The sequence below is a fragment of the Capra hircus genome, unplaced genomic scaffold (genome assembly GCF_001704415.2).
Source record: "Capra hircus breed San Clemente unplaced genomic scaffold, ASM170441v1, whole genome shotgun sequence".
In the NCBI taxonomy this organism is placed as follows: domain Eukaryota; kingdom Metazoa; phylum Chordata; class Mammalia; order Artiodactyla; family Bovidae; genus Capra; species Capra hircus.
In genome coordinates, this window is record NW_017189851.1 from 328647 (window position 1) to 343320 (window position 14674).

Sequence of the window (14674 nt, forward strand, 5' to 3'; positions counted from 1 at the left end):
CGCTGACACGCTCGCCCGCTCGAGCCCCCCCGGGGCCTTCACTCCAGACACTCCCGAGCAGCAGCACGTCCCCCACCCCCTGTCCTCCCAAGGGCCAGACTCAGGCCTACGGCACGCGCGCCCCAACCCCGCCTCCTCCCTGGAGGCTGTCCGCTCTGCACTCTGGACAGCCATCTGTCCAGCGGTCTGCCCCGCGCCTGCCCGGCGCACATCCACCTCTGGTCCCACAGGACTTCTCTGCAGGAGGATTCAGCGTTTAAGGCATAAACCCCAAGCGTATGATGCAAAGCAGAATCCCACCCAGTTGCTTCTGAGCCTTCATCAGACGTATTCTGGTTACTTTTCAAAACCCCACGACTGTCTCCAGGCGGAAGCTGGTGTGAGACTGTGGAGAGCATACACTTCCTGAGCCTTCACAGGTGAGCTGGGGGCAGGCCAGGCAGGCGCCACCCGCCTCACTCAGCAGCCCAGGTAAGAGACGTCAAGAGCCTTCTGGAACACAGGTCTGGCAAGCAGCAGAGACTCAAGAGGAGGACCACCTGACTCCAAAATGAAAGGCAAAGCCCTCGTCCTCAAGCAGCTCACAGTCGAGTGGGACGGGTGAGCAGGTCCCCGGCAGCAACCACCGAGAGACACGCTCGCCCAGCGCAGCTCCCCCGGGACGGCGTCGGCCCGCTGAGTGCTGCGGGGCGACGTCGGTGAGGCCACAGCGCACCCTCACCCACCAGCTCCCGGAGCCTCATCCCCGCCAGCAGCGGAGACCCAGCACGTCCCCAGACACCAGCCTGTTGGACTAGTCTGATCTGGGCCAACAGCACAGGTTACGGGAATGACCACGCGGTCACGAAGCGTCACCTTCTCCCGGCCTGTCCTCAGAGCAGCCGTGCAGGCCTTTCCGCACCCAGGAGGCTGCGGTTCCCCCCCCCTTCCCTGCGTCTCCCCTTCAAGCTGACGTTCTAAAACGGTAGTAAAAGGCCTTAGATCCTCTGCGGGATGAGAAGGGATCGCAGACAGGAGAAAAACACACACCTCAAAGCAACGGGACAACTGGAAAATCACGCCGTCGTTGAAACTTTGCCCGACACCTTTTCACACCTCTGCCATCCAAGTGTGAGCCAGGAACCGACGGAGGACGTGACTCTGTCAGTCCTGGCCCTCCTCGTTGGAATGGGCTTCACTCAAGAGCTGTGCATGAACTCCACAAGGGGACAAAGGCCCAGGGAGGAGAAGAACCATGAACCTCCAGCCACGTTTTCTCAACATAGAGACTACGTCTTCCTACAACTGAAACATAACTGCTCTCACTCTCTAACAATGCACGGTCATAAGCTAATTAGAGACAAACCTTATCTTGGCCAGGCCTAAAATAAAATGCTTTGGCCACCAGATGCTAAGAGCCAACTGACTGTAAAAGACTCTGATGCTGGGGAAGACTGAAGGCAGGAGGAGAAGGGGAGGACAGGACGAGAAGGTTGGATGGCATCACAACTCGGGGTTGGTGAGTTTGAGCAAGCTCTGGGAGATGGTGAAGGGCCGGGAAGCCTGGCGTGCTCCAGTCCATGGGGTCGCAGAGTCAGACGTGGCTGAGCGACTGACAGCAAGGGAATACTGTCTCCCAGAACACAGAATAACCCCCGCACACGCACACGTGCGGACAGTCCCCTGTATGTAGCCGCTACACACATGGCAAGCCTCACGGGCTCCTGTAGCACGCCTCAGCTGAAGACGGCCTTCCGAGGCTGGGCGCAGCGTCAAACGGCACGGTCGGATCTCACCAAGGTGCAGAAGGTGGAGTCAAAAGCCCAAGAATCCAGTTAGCAAATGATGATGTCTTGAACCTGCTCTGACCCCATGTTCAAAGCTCTTTTCTGTGACATGACTTCAAGATTTAACTCACCTCCTTAGCACAGTGGTTCTCATCTGGGGGTTCTGGCCTGGCCAACAGGGGCCCCGGCAACGTCTGGAAACAGGTTCCGTTGCCACAAGTGGGTGATGTCTGTGTGTGTCAGTGTGTGAAGGCACCCCGGTGCAGAAGCCAGGGCTGCCGCTAACACCCTACAACACATGGCCGGTCTCCACGCAATCACATGCCCCAAAACGTCAGCAGTGCTGGGACAGAGAACGCCCCCCCTGGAGGCAAGGCCTCGCCATCTTGCCAGCTCGGAAACAGACGGCGGGCACGCACGCCTGCACTCGGCAGACGCCCGCCCGGCAGCCTGGCCGCCGGGCCCTGCCCCGCGGAGCGCCTTCCCTCCCTGGGCTCTGAGAGCCCAGACAGAGTACGTTCGAGCCGCATAACCAGTCAGGAGACGGAGTGCAAAGTCAGGAAACCAGAAAGCGCAGGGACGTACTCTCCAAAGCACCTCGACCTCTTTGGTTTGTTAAACTGGAGTACGGGCGGCCTTCTTTACTGGCCACCACCCACCGCTGGGATTCCGAGCGGCTCCCGCCGTTCACCAGTCTTTACTGGACGGCGCAGGCATGGTCCAGACCAGCAGCCAGCCTGCGCTTCAGGAGAGCTGTCATTACCAGCAACGGTCCTTCTGAATGCTCCATGAGACTGGGGCTGATTTCAGGAAACTTTAAAAGAAAGGAGATTCAACAAAGAACAGGTCTAAAAGAGTCTCAATTTCTTTTATCATTATCTTCTAGGTTTCTAACACACTTCAGACTCTGGGGAGCCCTCTGTCTTCCTCCCCAAGCAAACACCCCAACTGCACCACGAAGCAGGCAGGTCAGGCACCGTGAGGCTCCCTGTCCTCAAGGCCGGCGGGGAGGCCACAGGAAGGAGCCCGGCCCACAGTCCGGCCCACCCTGCCCAGCTGACTCTTTCCCACCCGTGCCTAAATGATCGCTTAAGCATCCCGACCTGCCTGTGCTTATGCAGCGTGAAAATCACGTCCTACACAGGAGCTCATCCCGAGGCCAGCAATGATGAGCGGGAGGGAGACAGGAGGAGCGGGCGTCACACACAGAGCCGGACTGCAGGGCAGACTCCCGCCGGCTTCACCGGCACAGCAGCGGACTCTCCCTTCCTGACCCACACGCACGACTTATGACGACTGAACGTCGGCCCAGCTCTGCCGGGGAGCCCAGCCCTCACCATACGCCTCAGGAAACGCGCCTGGAGCAAGAGACAGTAGAAACGAAACCAGAGCTCTCCGCTTTCGCGCTCACGCACCGGCAACCGAGTTAGTCACTTACGGCCACCTCAGCTCTCACCTGCGTCAGCCAGCGTTATCAGACCCTCTGCACAGAAGGCACAGCCGCGTGGGGCGAGGGATACGGAGCGAGCCAGGCAGTCCCTGCGCTGGGGGCACGTAAGGCACCCACCCTGGGGCCGAGAGAGTCTCCTGAGTAACAGGAGCAGAGAGAGACCTCGCCCGGACCCTGGGAAGTGACAGAGACGTGCCGCCCTGCACGGTGGGAAGGCAGAGCAGTGCCGCGCCCAACAGCGGAGTGGTGCTCAGTGCAGCTGCTGCAGGAGGGGACATCCCGAGACCCCAGCTCAGAACTGAGCGCCACCGGCTCAGGGAAGGAGAGAGCACCTACCCGACCAGCTCTAGAAGAGCACGGCAGCTCCCTCTAGGCGCCCGGCTGAGTACAAACGAGGAACAGGGCAGAACCAGGGTGGCTCCTATCTATCAGCAGTCAGACGGCCGGCGGCGGCGGGGACCCGGGCCTGGAGGACAGGCCCCCACCCAGCGCTGCCCGTGGGGGCTGGCGGCTGGCGCCCCTCCCGTCCCAGGGAGCCGAGGCCAAGCCCTGCAGCAGGTGGGCGCCCCAGGCAGAACTGGGCCAGCACTGCCGGGCACCGCACGCGTCTCTGCACCAGCCTCTTAACCCAGAGCACGGAGCAGTCCGCTCCACCCGAGGGGCCCGGGCGCTCCAACTCGGCGCGAACGCAGTCCCGCGGGCGGGGGGGGGCCTCAGCCTGGCGTCACGGGGCTCCACTCGGAGGCACAGGCAGCGGATCCAGCCCCGGGGGCGGCAGGACGTGCCCCTTCCAGGCCCCCGCGCCCGGCCGTCACACGCTGGCCCGGCCCGGCCCGCGCCCGGGGCCGCCTCCGCCGCCGGGCTGCGGCCTCCGCCCGGACCGCCCGGCCGCGGCGAGGGCTCCGCGCACGTGCGGGGGCGCGAGCACGTGAGGCGCCCGGGGCCCCCGCGCGAGGACGGAGTCCGCCCCGCCGGCCCCGCGGCCCGGGCGCCCGCGCCGGGGCGAGGCGGGAAGGCCGGCGCGCGGCTCCCGGGCGCCCCGGCCCGCGGCCCGGCCCGGCGCCCGGGGCCGCGGCGCGCACTCACCATTGTGGTTGACCCAGGTCGGCTTCAGGAGCTTCATTGTTCGGCCGCCGCCGCCGGGCTGAGGCGAGGGCCGCGTCGCTCAGCGCGCCCGGGCCATGGAGCCGCCGCCGCGCGCGCCCTCCGGCCGCCGCCCGCCCCGCGCGCTCAGCGCCGCCGCGCCATCGCCGGCCCGCGCCCCCCGCCGCCGCCGCCGCCGCCGCCGCCCCCCGCGCTCGGCCGCCGCCGCCGCCGCCGCAGCCGCATCCCCCGCGCCGCTCCTCCTCCGGCGGCTCCCGGGCAACGCCGGAAGTCACGGCGCGCACCTGCCAAACCGCCCCGGCGGGAAACCGCTCCCCGCGCGCTCGGGCCGCGCGGCGCCAGGCCCGGGCGGGCGGGCGGGCGGCGCCGCGGCGGGCCCGCCCCGGGGGCGGCGGGCGGGCCCGGCGGGGGGCGCGCCCGGGGCGGGGAGCGGCGCCCGGGGCGGGGGCGGCCGCTGCCCCGGCGGCGTCCGGCGGGCCAATCGGCGGGCTCCCGCCGCCCCCGGCGCGCTCTCACTGGGCGCCCGCGCGCGAGGGCCACGTGCGGCGCCGAGGCCCGGCCCCGACGCCGGCGCACGACCGCGGCCTGCCCCGCGCGCCCGGCCGGCCCGACGCGCCAAGGCTGCCGGCCTCCCGCGCGCCGCCGGCCTCACCGCGCGGGGCGCGGGCCTCGCGGGGCGCAGGCCGGGCGGCCCGGGGGCGGCGCCCGCGGGAAGCGGCCCCCGAGCGGCGCGAGGTGCGAGGCGCCGGCCGCGGGGCGGGGCCGCGTCGGGGGCGGGGCCAGGCGCGGCGGCGGCCGGAACGCGGGGCCGCGGGGCTGCGCGGCGGCCGGACCGCAGAGCGGCGCACTGCGCGGGCCGGACGGCCGAGGCGCGCGCGCCCGGAAGCGGCAGCCGGCGGCCCGGGGGCATGGCGGCCGCGGCGTTGGGGGCGGCCCGGCGCGCGCTGCGCCCCGCGAGCGGGTGAGGGCGGGGGCGCGGGGGCGCGGGGCCGCAGGGCCGCGGGGGCGCGGGGGCGCGGGGGCGCGGGGGCCGCGGGCGGGCGGCGCGGGTGAGGGCGGGGGGCGCGGGGCGCGGGGGCGGGGGCGCGGGGGCGGGGGCGCGGGGCGCGGGGCGCGGGGGTCCCGAGCGACCCCACGGGGGCCGCGGCCGGTGATGCGCGGCCGGTGTCTTGCAGGCTCCTGGGGGCGCGGCCGGCGCAGACTGGGGACGCGCGGCGGCGGGCCTCCCTGCTGTCCTTCTGGGGACTCGTGCCCACGAGGTAAGGCGGCCGCCGGCCCGGCCTGGGGGCTCGCGCACGGGCGCGCGGAGAGCGAGGGTGCGCGACGTTCGGTGTATGTCTAACCAGGTCAAAAAGTAAATGCAGGATGGTTTGAAGACGAGTTGAGTCGTCTCGGAGGGACTCCTATGTAAAAGGTTGAAAGAGCACAGACTGTCTGTGTTTTTTGCTGCCTGGAGAGGTGCGGGGAGCCCGGAGCGCCCTTGTTTCCACCTGGGACCCTGGACAGCTTCCACGGGCGTCGTTCGTGAGCCTCAGTCTTGATGCCAGAGGACTCTATTGTGCTTAATAGTAACTTATTGGCACAGCAGAGGTGCTCGTCCGGGCAAACCAGACTTGATACTGGAGGATGAGGAAATTTGTTAAAATATCAAACGGTATAAACCGGAACTTGCTGGCCATTTTTATTATACTGTCCCTTTTAGTCCTACTCATGTTTATAAATCACACATCTATTTAAAATGTGAGTAACAAGTTTTTAGGATAAACAGCAAGGTCTATATCCTCAGATATTCTGTGATGGAAAAGAACAGAAAAAAGGTATGTATGCATAAAAGAATCACTTTGCAGTACAGCAGAGATGGACACGACAGTGTCAAACAACTATACTTCAGCTTAGAAATACATAAAAATATGAGGGGTGAGCGTGTAATTCGTCAGTTTGGTAATTTCATATTTCAGTTTATCTCAAGGCCTACCTGAACCCTTGCACTAGAGATGAGCTCTTCTCTTTAATTTATGCCCTGACACCCCGTGGAGTTTTTCCCCCACTTTCTGGGTTCTGAGGACCCTCGCTGGGGGCTGTTCCCGGAGGCCAGCGCCCACGGTTCTTCCCTAGCGGGGAGTACAGCTCCGGCGTGCGGGCACTTTCCCTAGCGCCGTGTCTCTGCACGCTCACGACACCACAGAGGAGGACGTGCAGTGTCTGCCTTGTGCTTTAGAGCAGAGCCTCTGCGGAAGAAGAAGAAGGTGGACCCCAGGAAAGATCAGGCAGTGAAGGAGCGCCTGAAAAAGAGGATCCGGCGACTGGAGAAGGCGACCCAGGAGCTGATTCCCATTGAGGACTTTATCACCCCGGTCAAGCTCTTGAACCAGGCGAGGTAAGGGCCTCTGGGCTCGAGGTCTCAGGGCAAAGCAGCTGTGTCACCTTCAGGAAGTGGCGTCATGGGAACCTCCCACCTGTCATGGGCAGTCACAGGCCCGGGCCGGCCTGGCCCCATGCTGAGCCCTGTCCTGGAGAAAGTACTGCTGCTCCTAAACGGCCAAGCATGGGCGGGAAACTCCTGGCAGGGCTTGAGCAGGCTCGAATGTGGCCCACAGCCCCCGTCCCTCTGGATGGCAGGAAACCTTCGGCCTCCTGCTCCGGGACGTACACGCTCGAAGCCGGTGGTGGGGTGGGGTGGCTGGGATCGCTGCCTCATCAGACCCCACTGATACAGGGGGGACCCCGCTGTTTGGGGTCTCCGGGGCTGATGACAGGCTCTTGACTCCCTGGGATATTGGTCTGTTTTCACGCCGCCATTTGACTTTTCTCCAAAGCCAGCTTTCACCACGGTCTGCTGGGGGGATCGCGGTTTCTTGTCTCCGTGTAAAGCGAACGGCCCAGTTCCCAGTGTTGCTGCCGCCACATCCACCACCCCACCCCTTAGTTCGTCCCTGTGTTCCACACGCGCCTCCAGCGGGGACACTCGGGTCCGTGCAGTCGGCCGGTGAGGTCTGTACCTCCAGGCCACACCCTTGGCTCTGCGTGTCCCCAGGCAGCGGCCGCCGGTGGAGCTCCCCTCTGAGGAGAGCGAGCGGAGAGCCCTGCTCCTGAAGAAGTGGTCACTGTACAAGCAGCGGGAGCACGAGCTGGAGAGGGCCGCCATCGCGTCCCTGCTCGAGGCCCAGCGGGAAGCTCTGCGGGAGCTGGAGCTCACGGCCCCGGAGCTCCATGCCGAGGCTACCAAGCGGGACCCCAGCCTGTTTCCTTTCGAGAGACAAGGGCCAGACTACACACCACCCATCGCCAACTACCAGCCCCCAGAAGGCAGGTACCAAGACATCACCAAGGTGTATACACAGGTGGAGTTCAAGAGGTAGAGCTGCGGGTAGCCAGCCTCGGGACACACCGCCCGGCGGAGCCCAGCCCACTGGCCTCCGGCCTGCTGCTGACCAGTCAAGCCTGCTGTGAATAAACGTGTTGAAGCTCGTGTCTGTCTTCTGTTAGTTAACCTGTCTGAGGCTGCCAGGGGTGAGGGGCTGCCCTTGCTTGCCCGGCCTGGGGAGAAGGCGGCCCCCACACTGACTGCTGCCCTTAAGTGACCAGGAAGGGGCAGAAGCCGCTGGCAAGAGGCAGGGGCCACAGGGGTGGGGCCAGCTCTGGGCTTTAAGCTGGGGGTCAGAGGGGCACCAAGGAGAGTGTCAAGGACAGGGACCCACTGGTAAGGCGGTGTGTCCTCCAGGATGGCTGACACCTGACCCGGCCCAGGCCACTCAGTGTGGGGCAGGGGAGGCGTGAGTAAGGTGGGCACCAGAACAGACACCACAGACCAAGGGGCTGAAATGGTGGACGTTTATTTCTCTCAGTTCCGGGGCTGGACGTCCCAGGTCCAGGTGTGGGCAGGGCTAATGCCTTCCGAGGACGCTCTCCTTGGCGTGCAGACGGCTATCATCTTCCCGTGTCTCCGTGTGGTCGTTCTGTGCCCTGGTTTCTCGTCAGGATGCCGGTTATTGTGTTAGGGCCTGCCCACGCGACCCTGGGCTTCCCCTTTGGCCCAGGTAAAGAATCTTGCCTGCAGTGCAGGAGACCTGGGTTCAATCCCTGGGTTGGGAAGATCCCCTGGAAAACAGAATGGCTACCCACTCCAGTATTCTGGCCTGGAGAATTCCATGGGCTCTATAGTCTATGGGATTGCAAAGATTTGGACACAACTGAGTGACTTTCACTCAAGTGATCCTATTTCACCTTAATCAGCCCTTTAAAGAGCAACCTCCAGATACAGTCGTGCTCAGCAGCAGGGGTTGGGGCTTCCCCTGGCGGCTCAGCGGGAAGGAACCGGCTGCGGTGCAGGAGCCAGGGGGAGATGCAGCTCTGACCCCTGGGTCAGGAGGAGCCCCTGGAGGAGAGCATGGCAGCCCACTTCAGTGCTCCGACCTGGAGAGCCCCCGAGACAGCAGCGGGCTGGCGGGCAGCAGTCCCTGGGGTCACAGAGCCGGACACCACTGAAGGGACTTGGCCTGCAGAGCAGCAGGGGGTAGGCCTCCTCCAGAGGAACTGGGTGGGGGGCAGGAAGCAGCCCAGCAGTGAGGGTCCCTGCAGGCGAGGCCCACCTCAGGGCAGGCACGCCAGGGGCCGTTTCACCTGAGCACGCAGCTTGTGCACCGGCCTCGCCAGCCCGTGGCTCCTTCTCAGCCTTGCAAGCCTCCAGACTGCTCCTCGGACAGGGCTACACTCAGAGCCTTCCCCACCACCCCACCCCTCACAGGTGCTTTTCAAGCCTGTAGCTTTCCTCGGTGAGGTTGGACAACCAAGTCAGTACGTCGTGGCCAACTGTTTAGTCTCAACCTTTTATTTGGAGGTCACGAGAGGCTGACAGGAGGCTGGAGGTTGGCCAGCCTCACCTACACCAGACAACAGTGCTGCCCGAGCGGGGCCCGGCTCCCTGCCCGGCTCCCCGCTGCGCATCCTCGTATCACAGGCTCCCCAGGATGGCGCTCTGACCCTGGCCCCAGAACTGCCAGCGTCCCTGAGACCACGCTGCACTGGGTCACCACCCAAACGGCTAGTCACCATGGCCTCTGTCCCGAGTTTGAAAGACGCTGCCCGTTTCAATCTTCACGGCTGACGCCTGAACGTCCATGTCGGTCCCCTGAACTCAATGGGACGGAGGTGATGTGTCCGTTTTGGGTGTGCGGTCCCAGGGCGTGGTGTTCCCCTGCACTGGAGGCGCGCTCAGCATCCGAGCAGGCGTGGGGCTCCTCATGGTGCCTGCGCCTTGCTGCACGAATCCCGGGAACCAGGGGGTGGCCGCCGTTCCCAGCACACAGCCCCCCACGGGGGGTCTCAGACCCAGGAGGACCCAGCCATGCCACCCTCTCCTCGCACAGAGATGCCCGTGGACAGAGCTGCAGCCGCGGCTGATGAGCTCAGCTGTTGCCAGAAGGGGCACCCTGCGCCTTCTTCATGCTCTCCTCTGCTCCGGGGGTCCCGTGCGGGCACCCCCACTGCTCACAGCCACAGAGGACTCCTGGGGCACACGGGGGCCCAATAATGAACGTCCTTCTGAGGGCTGGGTTATTCTGCCCCCAAGAACGGGTTCCGTGATGCGGAGCCACGCCTGTGCCCTGGCTGGGGCCCAGGGGGAGGCGCCGAGATGCCGCAGGCTGGGTGAATAGCGCCCAGTGGCGGGCCGGCCGCGCAGCCCCAGAGGTTACATCACTTCAGCAGAAGAAAGAGACCTCTGAAGGAGGGTTCCTGGTTCAAGGACATGTATTTTAAGAGCATCTACAAGAACATACAAGATTCTAACCCTGCCTGCATCTAACTCTCAATATGAAAGCCTGGGTGTAATTTACAGTTTCTATTTGGAATCAAACCTGTGAAATGTCTTTTGATATAATCCACATTTTCTAAAAACGACTGGGTGAGATTCCGAGGGAAGGAGCAGTGAGTGGCCGTGGCGGGAGAGAACCGAGGTGCGTGGTGGCCACCAGAGCAGGGCCGGTGGGGGGGCCACCTCATTCCCCCCCAATTGTCCCCACGGGTCAGAGCTGCCCCTGGAGGGTTCGTCTGAGGAGCCCAGCCCTTGGGACAGCTTCCCTGGCTGCCCACAGGGACACTGCATGCTGGGTGGACCGGCTCCAAGCCTGGTGGTGACGGCAGGGCAGGCGAGGCTGGAGGCAAGGGCTCCATGTCCCACGCTAGGCGAACGCTCTGGACTGTTTGGGTCGGTCACCCGTCCTTGTCCTCAGGCAGAGGGAGGTGCCAGTCTTCTGGGGGGCTCTGCCTGGGCGCCCACACCAGGCCATGCTTCCGTGCAGCCCGAACTCTGGCCCGCTCGCTTTCACACAGGGACCGCTGCAAAGGAGACCAGGTCACGGGCAGCCCTCTGAGATCAAAAGGCATGCATTTGACATTCAGGCAATCAAAACACCCCCCATTCCACTAGCACTGCCCAGGTGCTCACTCTCCAAACCCCAGTGGATGTTCCACTGGGCAGAAACCACTTACCGTCATTTTAAATGTGTATCAGGCCATCTGACGTCCTTTCAGGGTGAATCCCTTCTCTATGCCTTTTGTCCACTTCACTGTGAAATCCATTTCTCTTACTGATATATAAGAGCTATCTTTACAAGCTGTGTATAAGTTATTGATTTCTTGCCACACAGACCCGCCAACCTTCTCTTCCACTGCTCAGGGACTGGGCATTTACACTCGCCAGTCCTGCTGGCACACCCCACGAGCTCTGCACCCTCACAGCTCCGCTCCACCCTTTGCCCCATCAGCTCCAGGGCACCACCGTATGCCAGACTAGGATGTAGGAGTCAGGAGGGCAGAGATCGGGTTCTAACCGCTCCTGTACGTCCAAGAGCGTCCAGGGGGCAGTGTCTGCTGAACGGACGGACCAAGAGCCCCTCCTGACTGGACTCCCGTGACTGCACCACGCCCTTTCCCAGCCTGGCTGCCAGACTGACCTTCGAATGATACAAATCAAAGCACACGCGGAGGGCTGGGCCCGAACCTCCCCCGTTCCAGGCCCGCCCCCTGCGCCCGGCGCCTCTGGTGCCCGGCCTTCCGGGGCTCGGCGGGCCCGCTCGGGTCACCTGGCCTCACCTGGGCTTCGGCGCTGCGGCGCTCCTCCCACTCGCGGCAGCTGGCCAGGTCGCGCCGCCACTGCCCGCAGGCCGGCCGCTCGCCGTGGACGTAGTAGTGGCGCAGGAAGTGCCCGGCGCTGCGGCAGAGCTCCCACTCCGCGCGGTAGGCCTCGCACGGGCGCGGCGGCTGCGGGGGCGGGCACGGGGCTGTGAGCGGGGACCAGGTGCCCGCCCGCCCGCCCGCTCCGACCGGCGGACTCGGCTCCCCGGGCCCCCAGCGCCCACGGAGCTTACCCGCCAGCCTTCACCTTCCGCCATGTTCCGGAACCGCCGGGCCCGCCTCCTGAGGCCGCCGCCGCCGCGTGACTGACGGGCAGAGGGGCCAATGAGCGCCGAGGCTTTGCCAGTAGCTCCTCGCCCACCTCCTTGAGATGCGCCAGTGAACGGGACATCCGGGTTGTCAGCCAATAACAGCCTGGGGGCGGGGCCCGAAACTCGAGGTGGGCGGGACCGAGCCCGGTGTGGGCGGGGCAGTCTCTTCCCGCGGCTTTCTCTCCGTTGCCTCGCAGTTCCGGTCGCTGAAATGGATCAGCGCACCCGGGCTCCAGCGCCGCGCGGTCAAGCCTGCGGCTGCGGCTGTCCCGCCCGTGTCCCCGGCCCGAGGGCGTCCAGGCAGGAAGCGGGGCGGAGTGGAGCGGAGGCCGTGCGGCCCGGGGAGCCAGCAGGCCCTGCGGGTGGGCGTCCCGAGGCGGCGTTAGGGGTGAGGCTGTGCTGAGGCGGGGGACGGGGAACCAGGCTCGTCCGTGAAGGGCGCGCACGAGGCAATGACAGCGACGGCAAGGAGGCTGACGGCGCCCCAGGACTGCCCTGCGACCCCTCCGCGGTGCTCCTCCAACTCCCCCAGCCTAGCCACCGCCAGTTACCCGCTGGGTGAGTCTGCGTCAGGGCCGAGAGCTGCAGTCTCACCAAGGCGTCCTGCCGTGGTGGTTCACAGGCCAAGCTGCCCACCAAAGAGGGCGTCTGCGTCTGCCAGCGAGCCGAGACCCCTGGAGGGTCCAGCAGGTCACAGCCTGCTCAAGACTTCCGAAACCACTTGCATTGCCTGGATGTGGGTTTGGGTCACAGGGCCCAACCCTGATTATCACGATGAACTCTAATGCTCCTTCTCTGAGGACACGTGGGTGAACCCTGGGACCACTCTCCCGCGGGGGACAGTCTCCTGAGTGTTGAGGGAAGCCTGTCGAGATGGGCCTCTTTGCCTGGAGCAGAGGCAAGGGGAGCCCCTGCTGGGCCCAGGGTCAGAGAAGCCCGCAGAGGACCTTTCCAGCAGGTGTCAGCCACATGCTGGTACCTAATCAGACGCGTAGAGGCAATTCAGGTTTTGGTCACTGCCTGTTTTTCATTTGAAATTCATAATCGAAAATTATTTTCAAGGAACAAGAGATTAAAATAATTGAATTGACATGTCAAAGGAGCTCTTATTATATAAAGTGGAGACCTGAAATTAAATTAACACTAATAAAAAAAAAAAAGGCCAGCAGAACTTTGGATAACTTAATACATTTAGAACTGGGAGTGGGAGGTAGGGAGAAGAACATATCTTCAGGTTTCATTTATTCTAACACTTACATTTGTGCTTCACCACGAAGCTGTTTTTACAAAACAAACTAAAGAACCAGTTATGTCCAAATTAAATCAAAGTGAAAGCAGAAGTCAAGAAACACCTGGAGCAACAGGCAAACTTGGCCTTGGAATACGGAACGAAGCAGGGCAAAGGCTAATAGAGTTTTGCCAAGAGGACGCACTGGTCATAGCAAACACCCTCTTCCAACAACACAGGAGAAGACTCTACACATGGACATCACCAGATGGTCAACACCAAAATCAGATTGATTATATTCTTTGCTGCCAAAGATAGAGAAGCTCTATACAGTCAGCAAAAAACAAGACCGGGAGCTGACTGTGGCTCAGATCATGAGCTCCTTATTGTCAAATTCAAACTTAAATTGAAGAAAGTAGGGAAAACCACTGGACCATTCAGTGATAGGGAAGTCGCTCAGTCGTGTCCGACTCTTTGCGACCCCATGGCCACCAGGTTCCTCCGTCCATGGAATTTTCTAGGCAAGAGTACTGGAGTGGGTTGCCTTTTCCTTTTCCAGGGAACTTCCCAACCCAGGGATCAAACCCAGGTCTTCCCGCATTGTAGACAGACGCTTTACTGTCTGAGCCACCAGGGAAGTCCAGACCATTCAGGTATGACCTAAATCAAATCCCTTATGATTATACAGTGGAAGTGAGAAATAGATTTAAGGGCCTAGATCTGAGAGATAGAGTGCCTGATGAACTATGGAATGAGGTTCGTGGCACTGTACAGGAGACAGGGATCAAGACCGTCCCCATGGAAAAGAAATGAAAAACGCAAAATAGCTGTCTGGGGAGGCCTTACAAACAGCTGTGAAAAGAGAGGTGAAAAGCAAAGGAGAAAAGGAAAGATATAAGCATCTGAATGCAGAGTTCCAAAGAATAGCAAGAAGAGAAGAAAGCTTTCCTCAGCAATCAATGCAAAGAAATAGAGGAAAACAATAGAATGGGGAAGACTAGAGATCACTTCAAGAAAATTAAGAGATACCAAGGGAGTATTTCATGCAAAGATGGGCTCGATAAAGGACAGAAATGGTACAGACCTAACAGAAGCAGAAGATATTAAGAAGAGGAGCCAAGAATACACAGAAGAACTGTACAAAAAAAGATCTTCACGACCAAGATAATAACGATGGTATGATCACTCACCTAGAGCCAGACATCCTGGAATGTGAAGTCAAGTGGGCCTTAGAAAGCATCACTACGAACAAAGCTAGTGGAGGTGATGGAATTTCAGTTGAACTATTTCAGATCCTGAAAGATGATGCTGTGAAAGTGCTGCACTCAATATGCCAGCAAATTTGGAAAACTCAGCAGTGGCCACGGGACTGGAAAAGGTCAGTTTTCATTCCAATCCCAAAGAAAGGCAATGCCGAAGAATGCTCAAACTACCACACAATTGCACTCATCTCACATGCTAGTAAAGTAATGCTTAAAATTCTCCAAGCCAGGCTTCAACAATACATGAACCGTGAACTTCCAGATGTTCAAGCTGGTTTTAGAAAAGGCAGAGGAACCAGAGATCAAATTGCCATCCGTTGGATCATCGAAAAAGCAAGAGTTCCAGAAAAATATCTATTTCTGCTTTATTGACTATGCCAAAGCCTTTGACTGTGTGGATCACAATAAACTGTGGAAAA

At 61.8% G+C, this 14674-nt stretch overlaps 3 protein-coding genes across 6 annotated transcripts in view; 1 reads left to right on the forward strand and 2 right to left on the reverse strand.

Annotated features, from left to right (window-relative positions):
• The window catches only part of LOC102188791 (protein HIRA), a 49139-nt gene extending 44718 nt beyond the window's left edge, over positions 1-4421 (reverse strand). The window contains exon 1 of one of the 3 annotated variants that reach the window (XM_018044813.1): positions 4303-4421. In XM_018044813.1, coding sequence (XP_017900302.1) covers positions 4303-4339 — 37 coding nt within the window. In that variant the 5' untranslated portion in view covers positions 4340-4421. Of the gene's footprint in view, positions 1-2467; positions 2585-4302 lie in introns of those variants that run through there. The other 2 variants (XM_018044815.1, XM_018044814.1) reach the window with 2 other exon arrangements.
• Positions 4422-5208: 787 nt separating this feature from the next.
• Positions 5209-7789, forward strand: MRPL40 (mitochondrial ribosomal protein L40). The gene is made up of 4 exons (XM_018044816.1): positions 5209-5281; positions 5496-5579; positions 6539-6697; positions 7355-7789. Exons 1-4 carry the CDS (start codon positions 5229-5231, stop codon positions 7677-7679), a joined length of 621 nt encoding a protein of 206 aa, XP_017900305.1. The 5' UTR covers positions 5209-5228; the 3' UTR covers positions 7680-7789.
• Positions 7790-8123: 334 nt separating this feature from the next.
• CUNH22orf39 (chromosome unknown C22orf39 homolog) lies at positions 8124-12919 on the reverse strand. Of its 2 annotated transcripts, none has more exons than XM_018044817.1 (3): positions 11688-12919; positions 11413-11580; positions 8124-8418 (listed from the first exon to the last, which is right to left on the reverse strand). In XM_018044817.1, exons 1-3 carry the CDS (start codon positions 11709-11711, stop codon positions 8248-8250), a joined length of 363 nt encoding a protein of 120 aa, XP_017900306.1. In that variant the 5' UTR covers positions 11712-12919; the 3' UTR covers positions 8124-8247. The 2 variants fall into 2 exon arrangements, with proteins under 2 accessions (XP_017900306.1, XP_017900307.1); XM_018044818.1 differs by lacking the exon at positions 8124-8418 and adding an exon at positions 9128-10656 and having other exon boundaries at positions 11688-12889.
• Positions 12920-14674: the final 1755 nt, after the last annotated feature.

Coding starts and splice junctions, on each gene's coding strand:
- MRPL40 (XM_018044816.1), top strand. CDS start 5,229: ATGGCGGCCGCGGCGTTGGGGGCGGCCCGGCGCGCGCTGCGCCCCGCG. Junction 5,282..5,495: donor GCGCTGCGCCCCGCGAGCGG/GTGAGGGCGGGG, acceptor GGTGTCTTGCAG/GCTCCTGGGGGCGCGGCCGG. Junction 5,580..6,538: donor TGGGGACTCGTGCCCACGAG/GTAAGGCGGCCG, acceptor CTTGTGCTTTAG/AGCAGAGCCTCTGCGGAAGA.
- CUNH22orf39 (XM_018044817.1), bottom strand. CDS start 11,711: ATGGCGGAAGGTGAAGGCTGGCGG. Junction 11,581..11,687: donor CGGAAGGTGAAGGCTGGCGG/GTAAGCTCCGTG, acceptor CCGCCCCCGCAG/CCGCCGCGCCCGTGCGAGGC. Junction 8,419..11,412: donor GCCGCAGCGCCGAAGCCCAG/GTGAGGCCAGGT, acceptor TCTGTTTTCCAG/GGGATCTTCCCAACCCAGGG.